This window comes from Mesoplodon bidens (genome assembly GCF_964165515.1).
Source record: "Mesoplodon bidens genome assembly, chromosome: 2".
NCBI lineage: Eukaryota > Metazoa > Chordata > Mammalia > Artiodactyla > Ziphiidae > Mesoplodon > Mesoplodon bidens.
In genome coordinates, this window is record NC_138177.1 from 158,447,796 (window position 1) to 158,468,552 (window position 20,757).

The 20,757-nt window shown below is 47.3% G+C and overlaps 1 protein-coding gene across 2 annotated transcripts in view; it reads left to right on the forward strand.

Annotated features, from left to right (window-relative positions):
• The window catches only part of KIAA0319L (KIAA0319 like), a 109,131-nt gene extending 88,374 nt beyond the window's left edge, over nucleotides 1-20,757 (forward strand). For both annotated transcript variants that reach the window (XM_081226679.1, XM_081226678.1), the window contains 8 exons: nucleotides 894-1,045; nucleotides 1,413-1,551; nucleotides 3,099-3,258; nucleotides 8,575-8,717; nucleotides 9,565-9,687; nucleotides 10,409-10,499; nucleotides 12,980-13,071; nucleotides 19,503-20,757. In XM_081226679.1, the coding sequence (XP_081082805.1) occupies nucleotides 894-1,045; nucleotides 1,413-1,551; nucleotides 3,099-3,258; nucleotides 8,575-8,717; nucleotides 9,565-9,687; nucleotides 10,409-10,499; nucleotides 12,980-13,071; nucleotides 19,503-19,690 (1,088 nt within the window). In that variant the 3' untranslated portion in view covers nucleotides 19,691-20,757. The remainder of the gene's footprint in view (nucleotides 1-893; nucleotides 1,046-1,412; nucleotides 1,552-3,098; nucleotides 3,259-8,574; nucleotides 8,718-9,564; nucleotides 9,688-10,408; nucleotides 10,500-12,979; nucleotides 13,072-19,502) is intronic.

Genomic DNA, 20,757 nt, shown 5'->3' on the forward strand with positions numbered 1-20,757 from the left:
ATGTGAGATCTTCCCGGACCAGGGCTCGAACCCCTGTCCCCTGCATTGGTAGGCGGATTCTTAACCACTGCGCCACCAGGGAAGCCCTGCATTTTTGTTTTGCCTCTGCTGCTGGGATTTCCGTGACTCTCCTGCTAGCTACAGTGACACCTGCTGTCAGACCTTAGAATGACTGCCCTGCACTGTAGCTTCCTATGCTCATCCTAGGAGCATGCACGCTGAGGCCAACTTGAGCAAAAGCGGATTGGCCTTGCTCTGGTTTGCAGGCACAGTGATCAGTGATGGTCTTGGGAGAGGTCTATAGGCTGATGGTAGAAAAACTATCAGATATGCAGGTGACCCCCAAACACAGTATACTGAACTCAGTGAGTAGAGAGCACACACTGAGTAACCAAAGCTGCAGGTGGGGCCCAGGGTAAGGAAAGTGTCTCTCTTCTTTTTCTCTATTAAAATGCTAAGGAAGGAGTCAAAAAAGATGTTCAGAGAATAACATTTTCAGTCATATTTTGAAGATAATTTGTGGTATCAGCTGATGAAACCTGAACTTCAGGGCTTTAATCCACTTTAGGCCTTCGTTTCCAATCATCATATATCCCCAAGCAGAGAAATGGATTCCTTTGGGGGAGGCTGCTATGAGAATACAAGAGGAAACTATACTGGTCCCCTCTACTGTACTGGTGTCAGGGGAACATTTCTCTGGGTGGGACTGGAGCCTCAGGACCTGTGGCACTGGTGGCATTAACTCTACACTGTTAGTTGCTGGCATGGATAAGCACTTAAAACAGTTCTCCGTTTAAGATAATTTTGAAGTTTAATTTCCTTATAAGCATCACGAGAAGCATTTCTTCTTTTCCTGAATGATACATTTTTTTCCATGGTTTCTCTTTGTTTAGAAATGAACAAACCACCTGTAGCCAAGATAACTGGGAATGTGGTAATTACCTTGCCCACAGACACGGCAGAGCTGGATGGCTCCAAGTCCTCAGATGACAAGGGGATAGTCAACTACCTCTGGACTCGAGATGAGGGGAGCCCAGCTGCAGGGGTGAGTGTGCCAGCAGGTGGAGAGCTACACAGGTCAGCGTGGTGCGATGAGGAGAGGAGGCTGAGCTAAACACTCCAGTACCTGTTTTAACCAGGCGGTCTCTTATGTCAAACCTGGATTGTGCTCTGAAATCCAGGGAGGTTAAATGACTTGCTTAGGGTCACCCCTCAAGCTAGTGTGGAACAGAATGTGATTCTTTTCCCTGATCCTGGTTGCTGTGGGCTGTAGTGCCGTCACAGAGCAGGAACTGCCCCGAGTCAAAGCCGTCTAGCCCAGAGGGGACTTAGTTATGACAGACACAACAGCTGACTCCACAAAAGGAGTGTGGTTTTGTTCTGCCATATAGCCATGTCGTTCAACCCCGCAGGAGGTGTTAAATCACTCTGACCACCACCCTGTCCTCTTTCTTTCCAACCTGGTTGAGGGAACCTACACATTTCACCTGAAAGTGACTGATGCGAAGGGTGAGAGTGACACAGACCGGACCACTGTGGAGGTGAAACCTGGTGAGTTCATTTAGTGAGGAGTCGGAGTGGAATTGCTGGATCAGCCTAGCAGGGCCTCGATCTTGAGACCCTTCCCCCAGCATGGACAGAGCCAGATGGCATATCCAGCTTTAAAAAAATCTAGAATCCCCAAGCTAAGAACTCCTTAGAGACTTTCTGTTCCAACAAGACCTCTCCTACCCACGCAGAAATATGGACCTCCCCCTACTTAGCTCAGATGGAGAAACAGAAACTCAGAGAGGGCAGGGCTTGCTCAGCTTCACACAGCAGTTGTGTCAGAGCCAGGCCTTTGGGCCCCTACTCCAGCACTTTCTCCTTTACGTGTGACTGATGAGAGAGGGCTCAGGGTGCTTTGGGAATCTGAGCACAGGAATAACTTGAGTCATGGTGTCTTATCAGCACCCAGCTGCGGAAAATGACTTATTTTTTTAAGTTGAGCCTCAGGCTTTATCTGACAACCCCCAGGGAAGGTAAAGTAACTGGCATCCTTTAAATTTTTAAGATTTGCAGAGGTAAAATTTCTTTCTTAAATAGAACCATGTTTTTGTTTTGTATCAAGGCTAATTTGGTAATAGGGAGGCAGTGAGTACAGGGTGGGGTAGAGCTTTATAAATTCCTGAACAACTGATGAGAAGGTATTAACTTTAAACCTACTCTTTATTATCTAGGCCAAGCTAATGTACAGATGTCTTAGGTGGGAAGGGATCTTGGCAGGTCTTCCAGTCCTTGTCCTACCTCTCTGAAGGACAACAGCCAAGACACTATAAAGTCTCTTCTGTGTTTAAAATCAGATCACAGATAGTCTACTAATTATATAAATTATACATCAGGACAGGCAAATGGTGCATCCAAGTATGTGAATAGGTATTCTGAATAGTCACTTTTAACTTGCAAGTGTAGAATAGTCTTTAGGACATAATCAAAAGTGTAAAGCACAATGGTCTTATAGATAGTTCTAGAGTTGTAAAAACATCGTCCAGCTGTGATGTTGTTTTAAGGAAATCCTTGTTTCTTGGCTGCCTGTATTTCCTTTGTGTTTATGGTTTTCACACTGTAGGGCAGATGTATTCCCATAAGATTGTTGAGATGGAAAATTTCCCTCCCATTGTTGTAGACAAAGTACAGCAAGTTACTGAAAATCAGATTGGATCAGGAGAGATTGCTAGATACCTGCCACTTGGCCTGGAGAGTTCAGCAAAGCCAACTGGGCAGAGACTTTTAAAACAAACCTTGAAGTGTTTCTCTGTTCCCCACTTCCTTCACTAAACCCCGTCACTTCGGCCTGGTCCCCAGCACATGTGTGGTAATTGCCAGGTTGGTGTAGAGACCAGGAGTGCTTCTGAAGCTCTCCAAGCCAGCCCCAGATTGCTGGGGACCAGGACAAAGCAATGGGGAATTCACTATTGTGCCTTTCCATATTGAAGGAGAGCAGTTGCATTTCTGAATGCTCTCACCACATTCTCTCCTGGGCCAAAGCACATGCACAGTGGCAGGTCTATGTTAACTCTCCTACTTCTAAAGCCATGACTGATCCACATGCTTTCCAGATCCCAGGAAAAACAACCTGGTGGAGATCATCTTGGATGTCAACGTCAGTCAGCTAACTGAGAGGCTGAAGGGGATGTTCATCCGCCAGATTGGGGTCCTCCTGGGGGTGCTGGATTCCGACATCATTGTGCAAAAGATTCAGCCGTACACGGAGCAGAGGTAGCTGGGCAATGAATGGGGGGAGAAAAGGAAAGACCAGGGGGTCCCCTGGGCTTCTTGACTGAGCTGAGAAATAGTGTGGGTAGGTAGAGAAGGGTGGGCTCTCTGACCAGGAACCACTCATGGTGTCCTTTTTTTTTTTTTTTTTCCTGTGGTACACGGGCCTCTCACTGTTGTGGCCTCTCCCGTTGCGGAGCACAGGCTCCGGACACGCAGGCTCAGTGGCCATGGCTCATGGGTCCAGCCGCTCCGTGGCATGTGGGATCTTCCCGGACCGGGGCACGAACCCACGTCCCCTGCATCGGCAGGCGGACTCTCAACCACTGCACCACCAAGGAAGCCCGGTGTTCATTTTTTTAATGAAGAAGAAATGTACTCTTCTAGTACAGGTAATGGGCTCTGTACTAGACACTGCAGCAGGGTGCAAGGTCAGAAGAGGTCTGTGATGTTTGAAGACCATAGTCTAGTAGGGGAGATAATCAAGTTAACATACAGCATCAGTACAGGGTAGATTTGACAGAATAAGTGCTATGGTAAACAGATAGTGTAGGGGGTCCCCAGAGAAAGAGAACCAGGCATGGCTTTCTTGACCTAAGCAAAGCCAATTTTGGCCTAAGCCATTTTGTGATCTAAGCCTGGACACAGTACTTGCCCTTGAACAGGCCTCAGTAATGAATGATCTTAAGGGAAAGAAAGAAGTCAGGAACAGGAAGTTCCCTGGTGGCTTAGTGGTTAGGATTCCAGGCTTTCACTGCCTTGGCCCGGGTTCAATCCCTGGTCAGGGAACTGAGGTCCCACAAGCCGCATGGTGTGGCCAAAACAAAACAAAACAAAACAAAACAGAACAAAAAAGAATGCAGGAACAAATGACTCTTTTCAGGCAAGAGAAGTAACAATAGCAAAAATAGTAAATCAGTTGTAAAGACGCCCAGCTCTGTTTCAGTGGTAAAGGTAGCCTGAAGTACCTGACAACCAGATCAACTGGAGCCTAAGGAATGATGATATCGACCATTTCTGACCCTCATGACCCTCAGCTAAAACTTGGACTCTGTCGACTTTTGTCCCAGTTCTATGCTGAATTCTCCCCTGCTCAAGCCCCTTCACGAATATGCATGTACCCTGAGCTTAAAGCTTCCGCAGTTTTGCTGCTCACCGAGACACTGCTTTGGGAAAGATCCCGGTGTTCTCCTTACTTGCCGCAAGTGATAAAAGTCTTCCTTCTCCTCGTTTTTGGCTTGGTTGTGTCTTTTGGCTCAACACCACGTGGAGAACCCAGTTTTCAGGTAACACAATCATGGAGACACAGGCAAGGGCGATTAATTCTTCCAGGAGGGTTGAGGTCGTCCAGAGATTTCCCAGAAGTAAAACTTGCACTGATCAAGCATAGAAGGACTAGGAGGAAATTCAGAATAGGGGAACAGCGTGAGCAATGGTCCTGTGGTATGAAAGTACGGAGTTTCCTCTGGAAGAAGTCCTTGGGTTCAGAGCATATACTGGGCCCTAGGATATGGGGGACAATAAGGCTGGCTCTGTAGACTGAGAACAGTCATAAGCAAGCCAAGCAGTTTAGTTTCAATACTTTGGATAGGAGGACTCAAGTTAGTTGGTTTTATATGTGTGAATTTTTTGTTTGTTTTGTTTTTGAAGCAAGGATATTAGATTTTTTTTTTTCCTTAGGGAGATCAGTAGTGTGGAGGCTAGACTAAAATAGGGAGAGCTCAGGACATCCCTTGCAGTCCATTGGTTAAGACACCGTGCTTCCACTGCAGGGAGTGCAGGTTCAATCCCTGGTCTGGGGAACTAAGATCCCACATGGCACACAGCAGGGAACTAAGATCCCACAGGCTGCACTGCTCGGCCAAACAAAACAAAACAAAACAAAACAGTAGGGAGAGACCAAAGGCTGGGAGACCAATCAGGACGCTTTTGGACTAGTCTAGTAAAAAAGGTAATAACACCTGAATTGAGGTAGTGGCAGTGGAAATGGCAGAAGAGAAGAGGAAATTAAAAGAAATTCAGAGGTAAATCAGTAGGACTTGGTGACCTTTGGGGAATGAAAGTGAGTGAGTCATCAAATGTGAGGATTTTTGTTTGGATGCCTAGATAGATGGTGAATGCCATTAACTGAGATTAGGGATACAAAAGGAACCAGTTTCAAAGAAAAGATAATGAGTTCAGTTTTGACTGTTGAAGTTGGGGTATCTTATGGGTTACATAGGGACAGGTAGTAGCACATATAGGCTGGAACTTGAGGTGGAAGGAAAGGCCTGAGATAGGGAGTCACTACATACAGGCAGGCGTTAAGGCCATGAGGACGGATGAGTCACACTGGGAGAGTGTCAGGAGGGTTAAGGACAGAGCTCTGGAGAACATGAGTATTTACGGGGGAGGCAAGGAAAGAAGGGCCAGCAAAGGAAACTGAGAAACAGCCGTCAGAGAGGTGGGAGGAAGACCAGGTGGGAGCGGTCTGCTGGAAGTTAAGGGACAAGCTGGCAGTAAGGGGCGCTGCCAAAGGAATCAGGTGCTATAGAGACAGGTGTGGTGAGCACGCAAAACAGGCTTTTGGGTTTGTAATTAGTAGATCATCAGAACTATAGTGAGATCATTTTACTTAGATGCTGGGAGAAATTTTTTTTTATAGTTTGAGGATACAGAGATGGTAAGTATAAAGCCTCTTTGAAGAGGCTGGTGTTGAAAACAGTATGGGAGACAAGCTCAGAAGAACACCTTTTAAAGATAGGAAATACTTGAACATTTTTATAGACTGAGGGGAAGGCGCAGAGGAAAGGTAGATGGTGGCGACTGGGGAGGCGGGTTATACATGGAGGTAGGTCTGGGGCGCTGGCTGTGGGCAGAGCAGGAGACCACTTTCCCTGGAGGCAGGAGGAGAGGAGGCAAGATCTGCTATTATGGGTGAATTTAGAAGTAGAGAAGGATGAAATTTGAGAGTACTGGGACCAGCGTCCTGTTTTTTCTCTGAAACTGGAGGCAAGGCCATCTGCTTTGAGGAGGTGAGAATGAGGTGGGCAGCCTGAGGAAAGTGGTGAAGGTTGAGAACAGCAGCTCCAGGAAAGGATGCTGGCTTTGAGCAATACCAGGGTCTCAACCAAGGTTAGAGACATGAGGTCAGAGCAGCGATTCCCAACTCCAGCTGCGTAATAGTATCCCCTGGAGCTTTTATGAACATACCATTACCCAAGCCTCACCCCCACAGATTATGATTCAGTTGGTCTGGAGTGAGGTCTGGGCACCTAAATTTTTAAAACTCCCCAGGTGAATCTCATATGCAGTCAGGGTTCACTGGGTCAGAGACAGCATGATGATTAGGACTTTCTTTTTAACCTCTGCTCAGCAGCCTGGGAATAGGAAAAGGGAAGGTGGCTGCTGGGATCGATCAAGCTGGTGGGAATTGGCTGGGACAAAGCAGTGGAAGACACTAGCGAGAGTGCGGGTAAGAGCGTTGCGGAAGGGTTTGCTTGCACGCTTGCCGTCACTGCCTCTGGGACACGAGGAAGAGAGAAGCATCACAGTGACTCTGGGTTTCTGGCTTGGCCTAGATTGGCTTAGCTGAGGAATTCAGGAGGAGGATATGATTGGAGAGAGATAGTTTATTACAGTGGGAAAGAGCATGGGCCTCACACCAGGCAGACCTGGCTTCTGAGTCCTGCTCTGTTAGCGGCAGCTTTGTGACAGTGGGCAGGTTACTGCACCTCTCCGAACCCGTTCTTCACTTATAAAAATGCTAGCACCCATGTTATAGGTGCTATAGGGTTGTTGAAGATTACATAAGATAATGTTTGTGTAGTCTCTAACACTTAATGAGTTAGTGATTATTATAAGTTTATTTTGGAACATGTTGAATTTGAGATGCCTGTGGAAGATCTGGTATAGATATTCTAGCAAGCATTTGCAGATACAGATTTGGTCACTCAGGAGGGACATAGGGAGAGGAGACAAAGATTTGAGGGTTGCTTGTATATAGACAGAAATTGAAACTATAAGCATGAATTAGGTAACTAGGAGAAAATATGAGAAATGACCACAGATTTCTTTTAATTAATTTTTATTGAAGTATCGTTGCTTTACAATGTTGTGTTAGTTTTTGCTATACAGCAAAGTGAAGCAGTTATACATATACATATATCCTCTCTTTTTTAGATTTCCTTCCCATTTAGGTCACCACAGAACAGTGACTAGAGTTCCCTGTGCTATATAGTAGGTTCTCATTAGTAATCTGTTTTATATATAGTAGTGTATATATGAGAAATGACCACAAATCTTTTATGGAAAAGGTTTGTTTCTTGAATCTGGAGTTTATTATACCCATTGTTAGCCTCATATGCAGCACACTTTTAAAAGTCTTAGAACAGGGCTTCCCAAACTTTCATGTCAATCCACCCATAGAAAATGATGCTGTTTATATGGCACTTTGGGATAAATAGACAGTTATACTGGAAGCAGCTGGTCCAGAGCCTCTGGGATACCCAGGTCCCACCCAGCCACCCTGTGTGCTATGGGGATCAATACCTGGGGCTCACCTATAAACCCAGTGTGACCCACTGATTGGGAAAGTTCAGTTTGTGAGACTAACACGGAGTCACGAAGCAGGCTGCCAAAAATGGAGGCCAAGACAGAGAGAACAGATTTTGTGCCACCCAGAAGTGAGTTCAGACATGGTCTACCTTGGACAGAAGTTGACGGTCAGAAAGTAAACAGATTCTGGGCCTAGAATAACATGATCTTGCACCGGCCACACCATTGTGTGTCGTCTTTATCGTTGCTGTCATAGTAATGATCATTTTGGCTATGTTTTGATCTATGGATAATGCTTTGATGCTGTCCAACAATTAATATTTTATAAAGCACTGTGGTTTGTCTCACAGATAACCCAGCACAAACCCAACAGCACCGCACTCTTAGCTGTTAAAAGGCTGACAGCAGGGATGTACCCATAACCAAGTCCCCATTTTTCTGGCCTCCAGTTAGCTTTTGGAATAGGTCTTCTTGTTAGTTGGGGCAGCTTAAGCCTTTTCTAAAAGCATAGGCTTTAGAGTCAGACATATCAGGGTTGGGATCTGGCTCTGCCATAATTAACTGTGTGACCTTGGGCAAGTTACTTAACCCCTCTGAGCCCCAGTGTTGTCCTCTATAAAATGGAGATGATGCTGATAACCCCTTTCTCACGGGCTTCCTGTGAGAGAATGTGTATAACACTTAGCACAGGGTCTGGCACAGACAGAAGGTACTTAGCAAATGATAGCTACTGCTATCGTGTTGACAGCTTCAGCTCATTCATACTGTTGCATGTCTCTGCAGCACCAAGATGGTATTTTTTGTTCAAAATGAGCCTCCTCACCAGATCTTCAAAGGCCATGAGGTGGCAGTGATGCTCAAGAGTGAGCTGCGGAAGCAAAAGGCAGACTTTCTGATATTCAGAGCCCTGGAAGTCAATACTGTCAGTGAGTAATTCTGGGAAGTTGGGAATGAGAGTCCACCCAGTGTCCACAGCTCACCTGTCAGTCCCTGCTGTCCTTGGGCTTCATTTCCTGTTCTCTGGGAACAAGGAGATAATCGCTTTCCTCAACTACCATTTTTTCTTGAAAGAGTCTCCACTCATTGCAGAGCTTCTTAACCTTCCATGGGCCCCTGAGATAGCATTAAGAGGGGCTGTGAGTTTGAATGGGAAAAAAATTACATCCTTATTTTCACGAACCTCTAACAAATTTATTGTTTTCCTCAATCATGAAGGTAGGCAAGAAACTACAGCTAGTATTAACAGAACATGTGACTTTAAGGCAATAGAAATCTCATAATTTTGTATCATACTACGTAATGAAATAGCATTTTTACTCATCACCACTTCAAAATTATGACAGTTGTTAGACACACTTCTAGATCTTGTTACTTAATATTTTAATAAAGACGCACATATTATTTTAAAGTTTTGTATTCTTAAACACTTCAAAAACATGTATAGTATAATTGCCTTCCTTTGTAATACTATGAGTTTTATTTTGGCAATTATTCAGAGAAGGGGGTCTGTGGGACATGAAAGATTAAGAACTGCTGATATGGAGAAACAGCAAGTAAAAACAGTCTGGAGCCCTTCTAACTGCTCCAGCTTTATCCATGATGTTAATAATGGGCACTGTGCCCAGCTATAAAGGTTCTTGGGGCAGTTCTCCAGGAAATGTCATCACAGGCTATTGAGCAAGGGGATCCCTTCGCATCTTCATGGGCACTGGAATTTGGTCAACCCCCGGCTCTGACTCCCCTTGACTTTTTTCCCTTTCCTGATACTTTCAGCATGCCAGTTGAACTGTTCTGACCATGGCCACTGTGATTCATTCACCAAACGCTGTATCTGTGACCCTTTTTGGATGGAGAATTTCATCAAGGTGCAGCTGAGGGATGGAGATAGCAACTGTGGTGAGTTTTCTGCTTGGAACTGTGCCAGCTGGTTTGGCATTGAATGTGGCTCTGAGTTGAGTGGGTGGGTGTTGGTGTTTCCAAGGCAGATGAGCAAGCAAGGAGAAGAACTTTGTGTATTTTCTGTTTGCAGAGGACTTTTACTTGCTTCCTCCACACTTGCTCAAGGTTAGAGGAAAGCTCTGAAGCAGTTTTTTGTTTTTGTTTTTGTTTTTGTTTTGGCCTCCCAGCACAGCTTGCGGGATCTTAGTTGCTTAGTTCCCCGACCATGGATTGAACCTGGGCCCTGGCGGTGAAAGTGCCGAGTCCTAACCACTGGACTGCCAGGGAATTCCCCTGAAGCAGTTGTTTAAGAAGAAACAAGCTTAAATCAGACCAACTACAAAATGCAGCCTAAATCAGAGGAGCCGCAAGGCCTCCTGTCTTTTTGGAGTGCCTGTGTACTCTGGCCCCAGGTTTCCATTCCCCCCTTTCCCTCTGTTAAAGCTCCTTACAGCCTGCCCCACTGCCCCAGGGTCTCAGAGCACCAGCTAGAAAACAGGGGCAATTCATAAGGCTTAAAGTTTCAGCTGCCTTTAACTCCAAGGTCTCACCTTCCCTGGGGAGCCCGAGGGGCCTTCTTGTTTACAGAGCGAAGCCATCTCCTGCCCAAGGTGGGCAGCCCAGACCTCCCTTCTAGCCTCTTTTCTCACTGCCCTTAATATTTTGTTTCTCTTGGCAGAGTGGAGCGTGTTATATGTTATCATTGCTTCCTTTGTCATTGTTGTTGCCTTGGGAATCCTCTCCTGGACTGTAATCTGTTGTTGTAAGAGGTAAGATGGACTTCCCCTGGAAATTTGTTCGGGCTTCTAATTACATATTTATTCATTAGAGAGGTATCTGGCACCTTCTATATTGAGGGCGCTGAGTCCTGGGTTTCTTCCCTTCCCATCGCTGTTACATGCCATGGCCCACCCACGGCATGCACAGAGAAGTTCTCCTTACCTCTGACACTCCTGAAGGCAGAAGCACACTCCTTTAGGCTGAGTGGCTGTCACTGCAGTGATTTGCCACCTGGAAAACGTGGCTGTGGCTGGAGTGGGAGTGGGAGTGCCTGGGGTGTGGACCTGGCTCTTATCTCTAGGGTGTGTGGCCTTTAATACTCCACACCTCAACCTCACCACCTTAGCACATGGGTTCTTTTAAATTGCGGTATAGTTGCTTTACATTGTTGTGTTAGTTTCTGCTGTACAGCGAAGTGAATCAGCTTTATGAATACATATACCCCCTCTTTTCTGGATTTCCTTCCTGTTTAGGTCACCACAGAGCATTAAGTAAAGTTCCCTGTGCTGTACAGCAGGTTCTCATTACTTCTCTATTTTATACATATTAGTGTATATATGTCGATCCCAATCTCCCAATTCATCCCACCACCCCTTTCCCCCCTTGGTGTCCATATGTTTGTTCTCTACGTCTGTGTCTCTATTTCTGCCTTGCAAACAGGTTCATCTGTACCATTTTTCTAAATTCCACATACGTGCGTTAATATATGATATTTGTTTTTCTCTTTCTGACTTACCTCACTCTGTATGACAGTCTCTAGGTCCATCCACATCTCTACAAATGACCCAGTTTGGTTCCTTTTTATGGCTGAGTATATTCCATTGTATATATGTACCACATCTTCTTTATCCATTCATCTGTCGTTGGACATTTAGGTTGCTTCCATGACCTGGCTATTGTAAATAGTGCTGCAGTGAACATTGGAGTGCCTGTGTCTTTTTGAATTATGGTTTTCTCTGGGTATATGCCCAGTAGTGGGATTGCTGGATCATATGGTAATTCTATTTTTAGTTTTTTAAGGAACCTCCATACTGTTCTCCATAGTAGCTGTATCAATTTACATTCCCACCAACAGTGCAAGAGGGTTCCCTTTCTCCACACCCTCTCCAGCATTTGTTGTTTGTAGATTTTCTGATGATGGCCATTTTAACTGGTGTGAGGTGATACCTCATTGTAGTTTTGATTTGCATTTCTCTAATAACTAGTGATGCTGAGCATCTTTTCATGTGCTTCATGGCCATCTGTATGTCTTCTTTGGAGAAATGTCTATTTAGGTCTTCTGTCCATTTTTTTGATTGGGTTGTTTGTTTGTTTTTTAATATTGAGCTGCATGAGCTGTTTGTATATTTTGGAGATGAATCCTTTGTCCGTTGTTCTGTTTGCAAATATGTTCTCCCATTCTGAGGGTTGTCTTTTTGTCTTGTTTATGGTTTCCTTTGCTGTGCAAAAGCTTTTAAGTTTCATTAGGTCCCATCTGTTGATTTTTGTTTTTATTTTCATTACTTTCGGAGGTGGGTCAAAAAAGATCTTGCTGTGATTTATGTCCAAGAGTGTTCTTCCTGTGCTTTCCTCTAAGAGTTTTATAGTGTCTGGTCTTACATTTAGGTGTTTAATCCATTTTGAGTTTATTTTTGTGTATGGTGTTAGGGAGTGTTCTGATTTCATTTACATGTAGCTGTAGCACATGGGTTCTTAATTTGTCCGCCTGCCTTTCAGTCTGGGCTTCTCACGTGTACATGTTTTTACCTAATTGTAGACTTAGGTTAGTCATGATTAAGTCTTTCAGGTTTTTTCGTTTAGTCTTCCTAGCTAGTCTTATAATATTTAATGGTAACATTTATTATGTTTTTAATTATTAATAATAGGTATCATTTCTATGTTTACTGTGTACCAAGCAAAAATGTATAAAATGTGTATAACATTTTATACATTTTATAGGTAATATCTTTTTTAATATGCATAACAACCTTTTCTCAGGAAAATGACATTTTCCATGGACACACAGTTAATAAGTGGCAGAACTGAGATTCAACCTGCAATATAATCTCACAATAAAACTTAGAAAATTAAAAGAATTTTAAAAAATTCCCACCAGCCTAGGACAACCACCATTAACAAGGTTTTGCTGGTTTAATGCTTTCCTCCACCCTATACCCTTCAAGCATAGGAGTGTCATTTACATTTACATTTTTAACCCATCTATCCTTCCTTCATTGCCACTGTGGAGTGGTGAGTCCATGATAAAATGATAATGTTTCCTTTCTTTACCTTTTCCCAAATTGGTGAGGACTATTTGAATAACAAATCACAGCTGCTACCTTTCCCAGCTGAGACACAAGGAGAAACAGCCCTTCCATTAAGCAGCATCCCCCAAGACAGGGCTCTGCATGCAGTCTGGCTGCCACCCTGTGGTGGGCTGCCTGAACCTCACACAGAACCTCTTTCCTGAGCAGGGGATTGTGTTTTTCAGACAAAAAGGAAAACCTAAGAGGAAAAGCAAGTACAGGATCCTGGATGCCACGGATCAGGAAAGCCTGGAACTGAAGCCAACCTCCCGAGCAGGTAGTGGCCCCGGGAACTGGGAACCGGGGGTGTCTAGGTTGGTGCACTCTCCCTGAAGAGCCACCACCATCACCTGTCCCTCCTAAATGTGTTTTTGTTGGCAGCTCTTTGTGCTGGAAAAGCATCTTGTCCCCTCCCTGACGAGGGCTCAGGGTCGGCTTTGCCCTGTGGGGGCAGAAGCTGCCTACTGGACAAGCTCGGACTCCAGGGCTCACTTCTTAGTGGTCCTTTGACTGTGCCGAGGGGCTCAGCCTCTTGCTTTCCTTTGCCTGCTCGTTCCCCTCAGGGTTCCTGCCTGGAGCTGAGCTTTTCAAGCTGCCCCCGTAGTCGGGCTCAGGGACCTTGGTCTCTTATTCCTGATCAGTCTGTCCTTTCTGGGCAGACAGGTGAGGCCATGAAGAGATCAAAGCCAGTGTCTGCCAGCTGGCCTCCTTGCCAGCCAGCCATCCTCTCCCATCTTCCTCTCTCCAGTATTTGTCAGGTAGATCCACAGGCTCCATCATTGTCTTAGAGCAGGTGGAGGGCAGCTCCCCTGCTGGCTCCAGGTGCACTGGGCTCATCTGTCAAAGAATTTCCAGCTGCACAAGCATTAAGACGGCTTTCAGTGATGGGGCTCGGAGGGCCAGGGTGGGTAGAGGGCCCTCCGTCCTTGTCTGGACTAGGTCATCGGCGAGGTTCCCATTCATCACGGATGCCACAGCACAGGCCTCATCTCTTTATGGGAGCTGGACTCTATATAGAGCTATTCCTAAACACTCTGCAAGTAGAACTAGTTTTATACAAAGTATTTATTAAACGTCTCTCGTGCTTAAAGCTTCGTATTAGGAGAGGCTGTAAGGGTACTATAGAGAGTTCTAAACCATAGGCTGTGCCCTCAGAATTTCACTGTAGTGAGCGAGAAGACATATGAGGAGAGAATAAATGCTCACAGGCAGTCTGGGCTCTGTCAGCACCCAGGCAGCTTGGTTAGGGAACACTGTGGGGCGGTGCCTGGAGGCTGGGGCCTAGCGAACCACAGAAGTGCAGCCAGAGTGCCACACAGGATACCGAGGATGAGGCCTCGAGGGGAGAACGTCGTGCAGCACCATCTGCAAGGTAGCCAAGGTTGTGTTTACGTTGCTCTGGCAAGGCTTTTCCACTCCTTGAAGTCATTCGCGACTTACTTTTGGTCTGGTAGACGTGGCCTTGGTGAGCTTACGTCACTGTGCTTTTCTGAGATCCTCCTCCTTGCTGGTATCTCTCTTTTCTAAACAAATTTTGTTGGTTCGTATTTCTGTCCAGAAAGCGCTTTCTCACCCTTCCCTTAACCTGCCAGTTAAGGTCGTGCTCATCTTTCTCCCACGTGTCTGTTTTGGCATTTCTCTCACTGTATGATATCAGTTATGTTATTGTTTGTCCACTTACTAGTCAGTAATATCCTTGAGGGCAGGGACTGTACCTTATTCATCTGTAAATATGGATTAATACCGCTGTGTACCAGGCCCTATGCCAGATACTGGTTACATTACAGTGAACTAAACAGAAAGACATTGCTCTTGTGTAGTTTATGTCGGGCCGACATTAGACAAACAAATTCACAAATATACAAAATGTGATAACGGAAGGTCTTTATAAAGAATAACACTTAAGCTGAGACCCAAGGGACGACGAGAAGGAGAGGAAGGCACATGAAGACTCTGGGAAATAGGATTGCAGGCAAAGTTGGTGAAGGCCCGACTGCTGGAATGAGCAGAGGGGATTTGAAGAAGACATGGTGAGCACGGGGTGAGTGGCACAAGACCAGACAGGTGAGCAGGGACCTTGCTGTGGGTTGCGTCTAAGAGCAACGGGGAGCCATGGGTAGTTTTTTTAAGGAGGTGCACAGTACAGTTAGATTTACATTTTAAAAAGACAACTGTGGCTGCTCTGTGAAGGAATTGGAGAGGCAAAGTGGGTGAGAGATTAGATAGAATGCCCTTATGGTGGAGAGATGATGAGATGGAGAGAGGCAGATGGGTTCCAGATACATTTGGGGGGAAGGCTTGCTGAGGTTCATGATATGCTTTCCAAGGGGGGCTGAGAGAAAAGGAAAAGTAAAGGATGGTGCCCAAACATCTTCTTTGAGCATCTGTGGATTGGGTGGTTTTATTAGATGCAAAAGACTGCAGAAGAAGCACTGGAAAAGATCATTTGGTTTAGAACAGTTATGAATGGGGTTGAGGAAATGAGGCTGGAGGATGAAATTATGGGGTGTTTTGAACATCAGCCTAAGGAGTTAAGCATTTATTCTGATGGTGATGAGACGTGACATCTTGAAAATGCTGGCATAGTAAAATTAGTCTAGTGACAACATTTCATTCATTGAAGAGATTACAGGTGGAGGCCAGCAAGGAGATTCTTGCGACGGTCCGAGGAGGGATGATGATGGCTCAGACAGCTTGGTTTTCAGTGGGATGGAGGGACGGGAAAGGTCCAGGCTGCCTTCTGACATGAGAGACAGGGACTGATAGCCCTGACCACAGAATTAGGACAGTCAGTGCAGTTTGGGTAAGAGAAGATGAATTAAATTGAACTCAGCAGAGCAGGACTGGATAGGAGTCTTCTGTATGCTGGTGACGGTCGGCTCCGCAAAAGTAGATCACATCCCTTCTGGGGAGAGTGTCGAGGGACAAAAGAAGAGTCCAGGGCTAAGGAGCTGAGGTGAGGGAGGAGGGGTGTCACCAGGGAGCAGTCAGTGTGCTTGGTGCTGCGGAAGAGAAGGGTGAGAATTGGTGATGATGGCAGTGACAACACTGGAGAAGTTTCTGGTCACCTAAAGAACTGGAGTAGATAGATGGTGAGTGAGAGATGGCGGAATTCAAAGTGCAGTTTATTTAGGAAGTACGTAGGTGGTGAGAAAATGGAGGCCCTAAATATCTAAAAGTCCTTTTAGAAGTTGAGCAACAGTAAGTGGAGATTCAGGACGGGGTGGACGGGGTTCAGGAGCAGCTTGCAGGCAGAGACACAGGAGACAGAGGGGAGGGTCCTGGGCAGGGAGGGAGGAGGGGGTAAGGGACTTAGATGCCTCTTTTGAGGCAGGCGGGAGGGAAAAGCTGGGTGACGGCAGGATGGGAAGGCAGACTTGTGGGGAAAGGGAGGGAGCGGGGGGGGGCGCTGCAGGTGGCCAGCTGCTCCCAGGTAACCAAGATGAGACTAGATGAGGGTCGGCAGGCCCTTCCGTGTGCGGTGTCCACACGAAGCGGTGAGAGTCGCCTTGCGTCTGGTGTGGGTCTGACCAGGCCAGAAGTCCCGGCTGTTGTTCTGGGCTCTGCAGTGGATTCTTGGGTGCAACCCAGAGCAGAGTCACTAGTAGGGTGAGGAGAATGGGATTCAGGACCAAACTGTACCAGGTCTGGAACTGAAGAAGTTCAGCCGGAAGAAGAGTGAGTTTAGTGGAGCGTGACGTGTATGGAAGTGAGCCGAGGTGGATGCCGCTGGGAGGAGGAGGAAGAACTGGAAGTGGCGTGCGCCCACCTGAGCGAGCTCAGAGCCACTGGCACCGAAGACCAGCAGGCGGAGCGGGACGCATGCCCACCCTCAGGAGACGTGGTTTACATTCAGCAGTTGTGGGTTTTGCTTTGGTTTGGTTTTGCTATTCTATTGACTTTTTTTCAAGACTTTCTATTGAAGTCTATTAGATTGAACCATATAAGATTACTGATAATTGACTTTTGACCTATAAAAATAGCAGTTTTCTGTGATTCAGTCTAATGTGTACAGAAAATCATAAGCACATTTCATAAGTGAATGTACCCATGTAATCAGCCCCCCAGAGGCGCCCCCTTTGTGCTTCTTTCCAGTCACTGCCTGCCTCCCCCCAATTTACTTCTAATATCTTGGAGTGGTTTATATAAATGGAATCATTGGGCTTGGCGCCTGTCCCTCAACATCACATTTAGGACGTCCATCCGTGGTGTTAGGTGGAGCAGTCGTTCGTTCATTCCCCTTGCCGTGTAATTTCCTTTGTAGGAATGTATTTATTTGTCGGGTAGACCATTGATGGGCAGTTGAGTGCTTTCCATTTGGGGCTGTGATGGGGAGCGCTGCTGTCAGCGTTCTTGCCCATGTCCTTGGGTGGACATGTGTATGGATTTCTGTTAGGTACAGACCTAGGAATGGGATTGCTGAGTCAGAGGAGATGTACATGTTCAGCACCCACTGATATAACCAGCTTCCTAGCTTGTATTGCTTAGTGGATGAATCCCACTCAGTTCTTCAAGCAGAGCAGGAGCTAGAGGTAGGAGGGCCCGGGTGAGTGCTGTGTACTTTGGAGCCAGCAACACGTCCCCTCTCAGGCTCCTGTCCTCCACACCTATGGCCCAGAAGGGCTTTAGGGAACAAGAGAAGCTTCAAGTGCTTGGATGCTGGAGGAGAAAGCCCCCAAAGGGTATTTCATCTATAGGGGCAAAACAGAGGTTTTGAGAATGTTGACGCTCCCCTGGTCTTGACGCTTCTTATGTTGCCACTGTCCCCTACCACATTGGAAAAGCCTGGGAAGCTGGTGTTCTTCTCTGGCCCTGCTGCTCTGCCGTCCTGAGAATCAGTGCGAGTTGTGGCTGTCCACAGTCATGTCCCAGAACTGTGCCCCTGAGGTAGACAAGCTGGGCCCCAGAGCACACTGCACAGACGACCAGCACACGGGCAAGGTCTGTGGGGCTGTGGTTCCCGAGTGACAGGTGCAGTCAGAGTCTAGATGCCCTCATCGTTCACAGCCTGAAGTCATGTCTGGCCAGGAAAGGGACAATGCCTGAGAATCATCCCAGGACCTTCTTTCAGTGTTTATTGGGGATCTGGATGGGACCAGGGGGAGGGAGAGTGATTGTTGGAGGATGAGGGTTCAAACACAGCTCACCTGACTGGTCACCTTTTTTTTTTTTAATTAATTAATTAATTAATTTTTTATTTATTTATTTTGGGCTGTGCTGGGTCTTCGTTGCTGCATGCAGGCTTTTCTCTGGTTGCAGTGAACGAGGGCTACTCTTCGTTGTGGAGCACGGGCTCTAGGGGCGCGGGATTCAGTAGTTGTGGCTCACGGGCTTAGTTGCTCCACGGCATGTGGGATCTCCCCAGACCAGGGCTCGAACCCATGTCCCCTGCATTGGCAGGAGGATTCTTAGCCACTGTGCCACCAGGGAAGCCCTGGTCCCCTTTTTAAGAAAGGAGGTGGGTTAGGTCCTGGGGCTGGGCAATGCCAGGCCCAGAACGCTGCCAAGCTGGGTTCTTGATGTTGGCAATTCCCACTTGTAGTTCTGCTGTCTCCGCCTACCTTTTGCTTACGCTGGAGTAGCATTTGTACCAGCCAGAGGGCAGCCATCTTGCTGTTGGATGGGATCTGCCCTAAAGCTATTACCAGACCTCGTGGTATGGTCTGGCCTCTGCAGCCATAAGGATGAGTAGTGAAGGTAACTACAGTGACTTATAGAATCTCAGGCATCTTGGGACTTCCCTGGTGGCACAGTGGGTAAGAATCCACCTGCCAATGCAGGGGACACGGGTTCGAGCCCTGGTCCGGGAAGATCCCACATGCCACGGAGCAACTAAGCCCGTGTGCCACAACTACTGAGCCCATGAGCCACAACTACTGAAGCCTGCGTGCCTAGAGCCCGTGCTCCGTAACAAGAGAAGCCACCGCAATGAGAAGCCCGTGCACCGCTACAAAGAGTAGCCCCCGCTCACTGCAACTAGAGGAAGCCCGTACACAGCAATGAAGACCCAGCACAGCCAAAAATAAATATAAAAAAATAAATTTATATAAAAAAAAAAACCTCAGGCATCTTTTCTGACCTCAGGTGCTTCTTATGGGTCCTCGTTCGTGTGTTCTGACCAGCTGACGGCTTGGGACAGTCCCCGCTTCAGTCAGGCTGTGCAGCAGAGGCCTCTCTGGGCCACATGCCTGCTCTCCCACCCCTTGTACCCTCTCAGCGAAGCCAGAGTAAACGTCTGCGTAGAATGAAATTGTGTCCTCACTCAGTGTCAGCACCTCTGGCAGGCACTTTACATCCATACTGAGCCAGGGTACAGTGACAAAGCTCATTCTCTAGAGCCTAAGTTCTTGTTCCTTGTATTTCCTGCCCCCCCCCAGAACTCCACCCTCTGCATAAAGGGAGATAAAACATTCTACATTTAAAAGAGAGAGAAAAGAGAATGTCGTTGGGTGGCCCTAACCAAAGCTAATAGATGCTGAAAATAAAGAATCCCCATTGGAACCTGATGAGCCGCTCTCTGAGGCTTCCCTGATGGAGCGTTCCATCTAGCCGGGGCTGGGAGGACTTGGGAAGCCTCCTTTTCAGGAGAGGGGACCGTGACTGTCCCTGTCCCTCTGCTCCTCTGCAGGCTGGGAGGAGGGTGCAGGGTGTGGCTCAAGGAAGAGAAGATTTGTGCTGCTGACACTGGGTCCCTTGACTCCCTTGCAGGCGTCAGACACAAAGGCCCGGTGCTGAGCAGCAGCCTGATGCACTCGGAGTCGGAGCTGGACAGTGACGACGCCATCTTCACATGGCCAGACCGAGAGAAGGGCAAGCTCCTGCATGGTCAGAACGGCTCCGTGCCCAACGGGCAGGCCCCGCTTAAGGCCAGGAGCCCACGGGAGGAGATCTTGTAGCCACCTGGTCTGTCTCCTCAGGTTAGGGGTTGGCAGTGCTAGGGTGCAGAGCATTGCCAGGCTGGTTCTCATACCTCCCATGTCTGAGGGCAGCTGTTCTCCCAGCGTCTGCTGGTCACTCCACCCTAATACCCTCAACTAGAGCTGATGGTACTTGAATCCAGAGACATTCTCCGGGAACCCCTGAATGAAGCTGTGAATGAAGAGGTTTTCTCTTTAAACCCGTCTGGCAGGTCCCACAAAATGTCCTCACCTCAGGGCCTCCTTTTTTGGAACCCCTCCTCTGTTCCGAGGATGGACACTGCCAGCTCCTGGCCTCCTCTCCAGCTCTTTGTTGGCAGGGTTGCTGCTTCTGGGGCATCTGCACAGCGAGGCCTGGCTGTGTCCTCCACCCCTGGGTACAGAAACAAGCACCACCAGCCCCCTGGCTCCAAAAGCCTGCCTGCAGGCACGTTCTTTGTTCTCGTCTTTGGGGCAGAGTGCGCCCTCTTGCTAGGCCCAGAGGAAGTGGTGCCCCCTCCTTATCACTGCTGCTGGGCTAGGGGAGGGCTGGCTGTTTCAGGAATGCAGAGGGGCCCCTCTGGCTGCTGGGCTGTTGTGTCAGAGTAGTCAGGCTGGACACAGACTGCCACCCCTCTTCCTCCTGACCACCCTGGCTGCTTCAGGGATCAGGCCACCACTCCCTGTGCCCAGAGGAGATAGCGACAAACAGACTGGAATGTTATGGAATGAGAGTGCACGTGTGTGACTTTCCCACAGCGGTCTCCTCTGTGTCCGTCTGAGTGTCTTCTTTCTGTGTCCCTTGCATATGTGTGTGTGTGTGTGTGTTAGAGTGAGTGTGTGTGCATCAACTCCTCCTAGGGCTCTTGGCTACTCATAAGGCAACCTTGACCTGGAAAGACTTTCAGCTTCATGGAACAGAGACTTCCTGAATCCCTCCGGCCCTGTCACTGGTTCCTCAGCCATGGTTTCTGGGTGTTGAGGAATGGGAGCTTTGGGGGAGTGGCTTTTTAAAAAGAAACTTACAGTTTATACTACTGCACTACAGTCTGTTGTGAGATGATTAA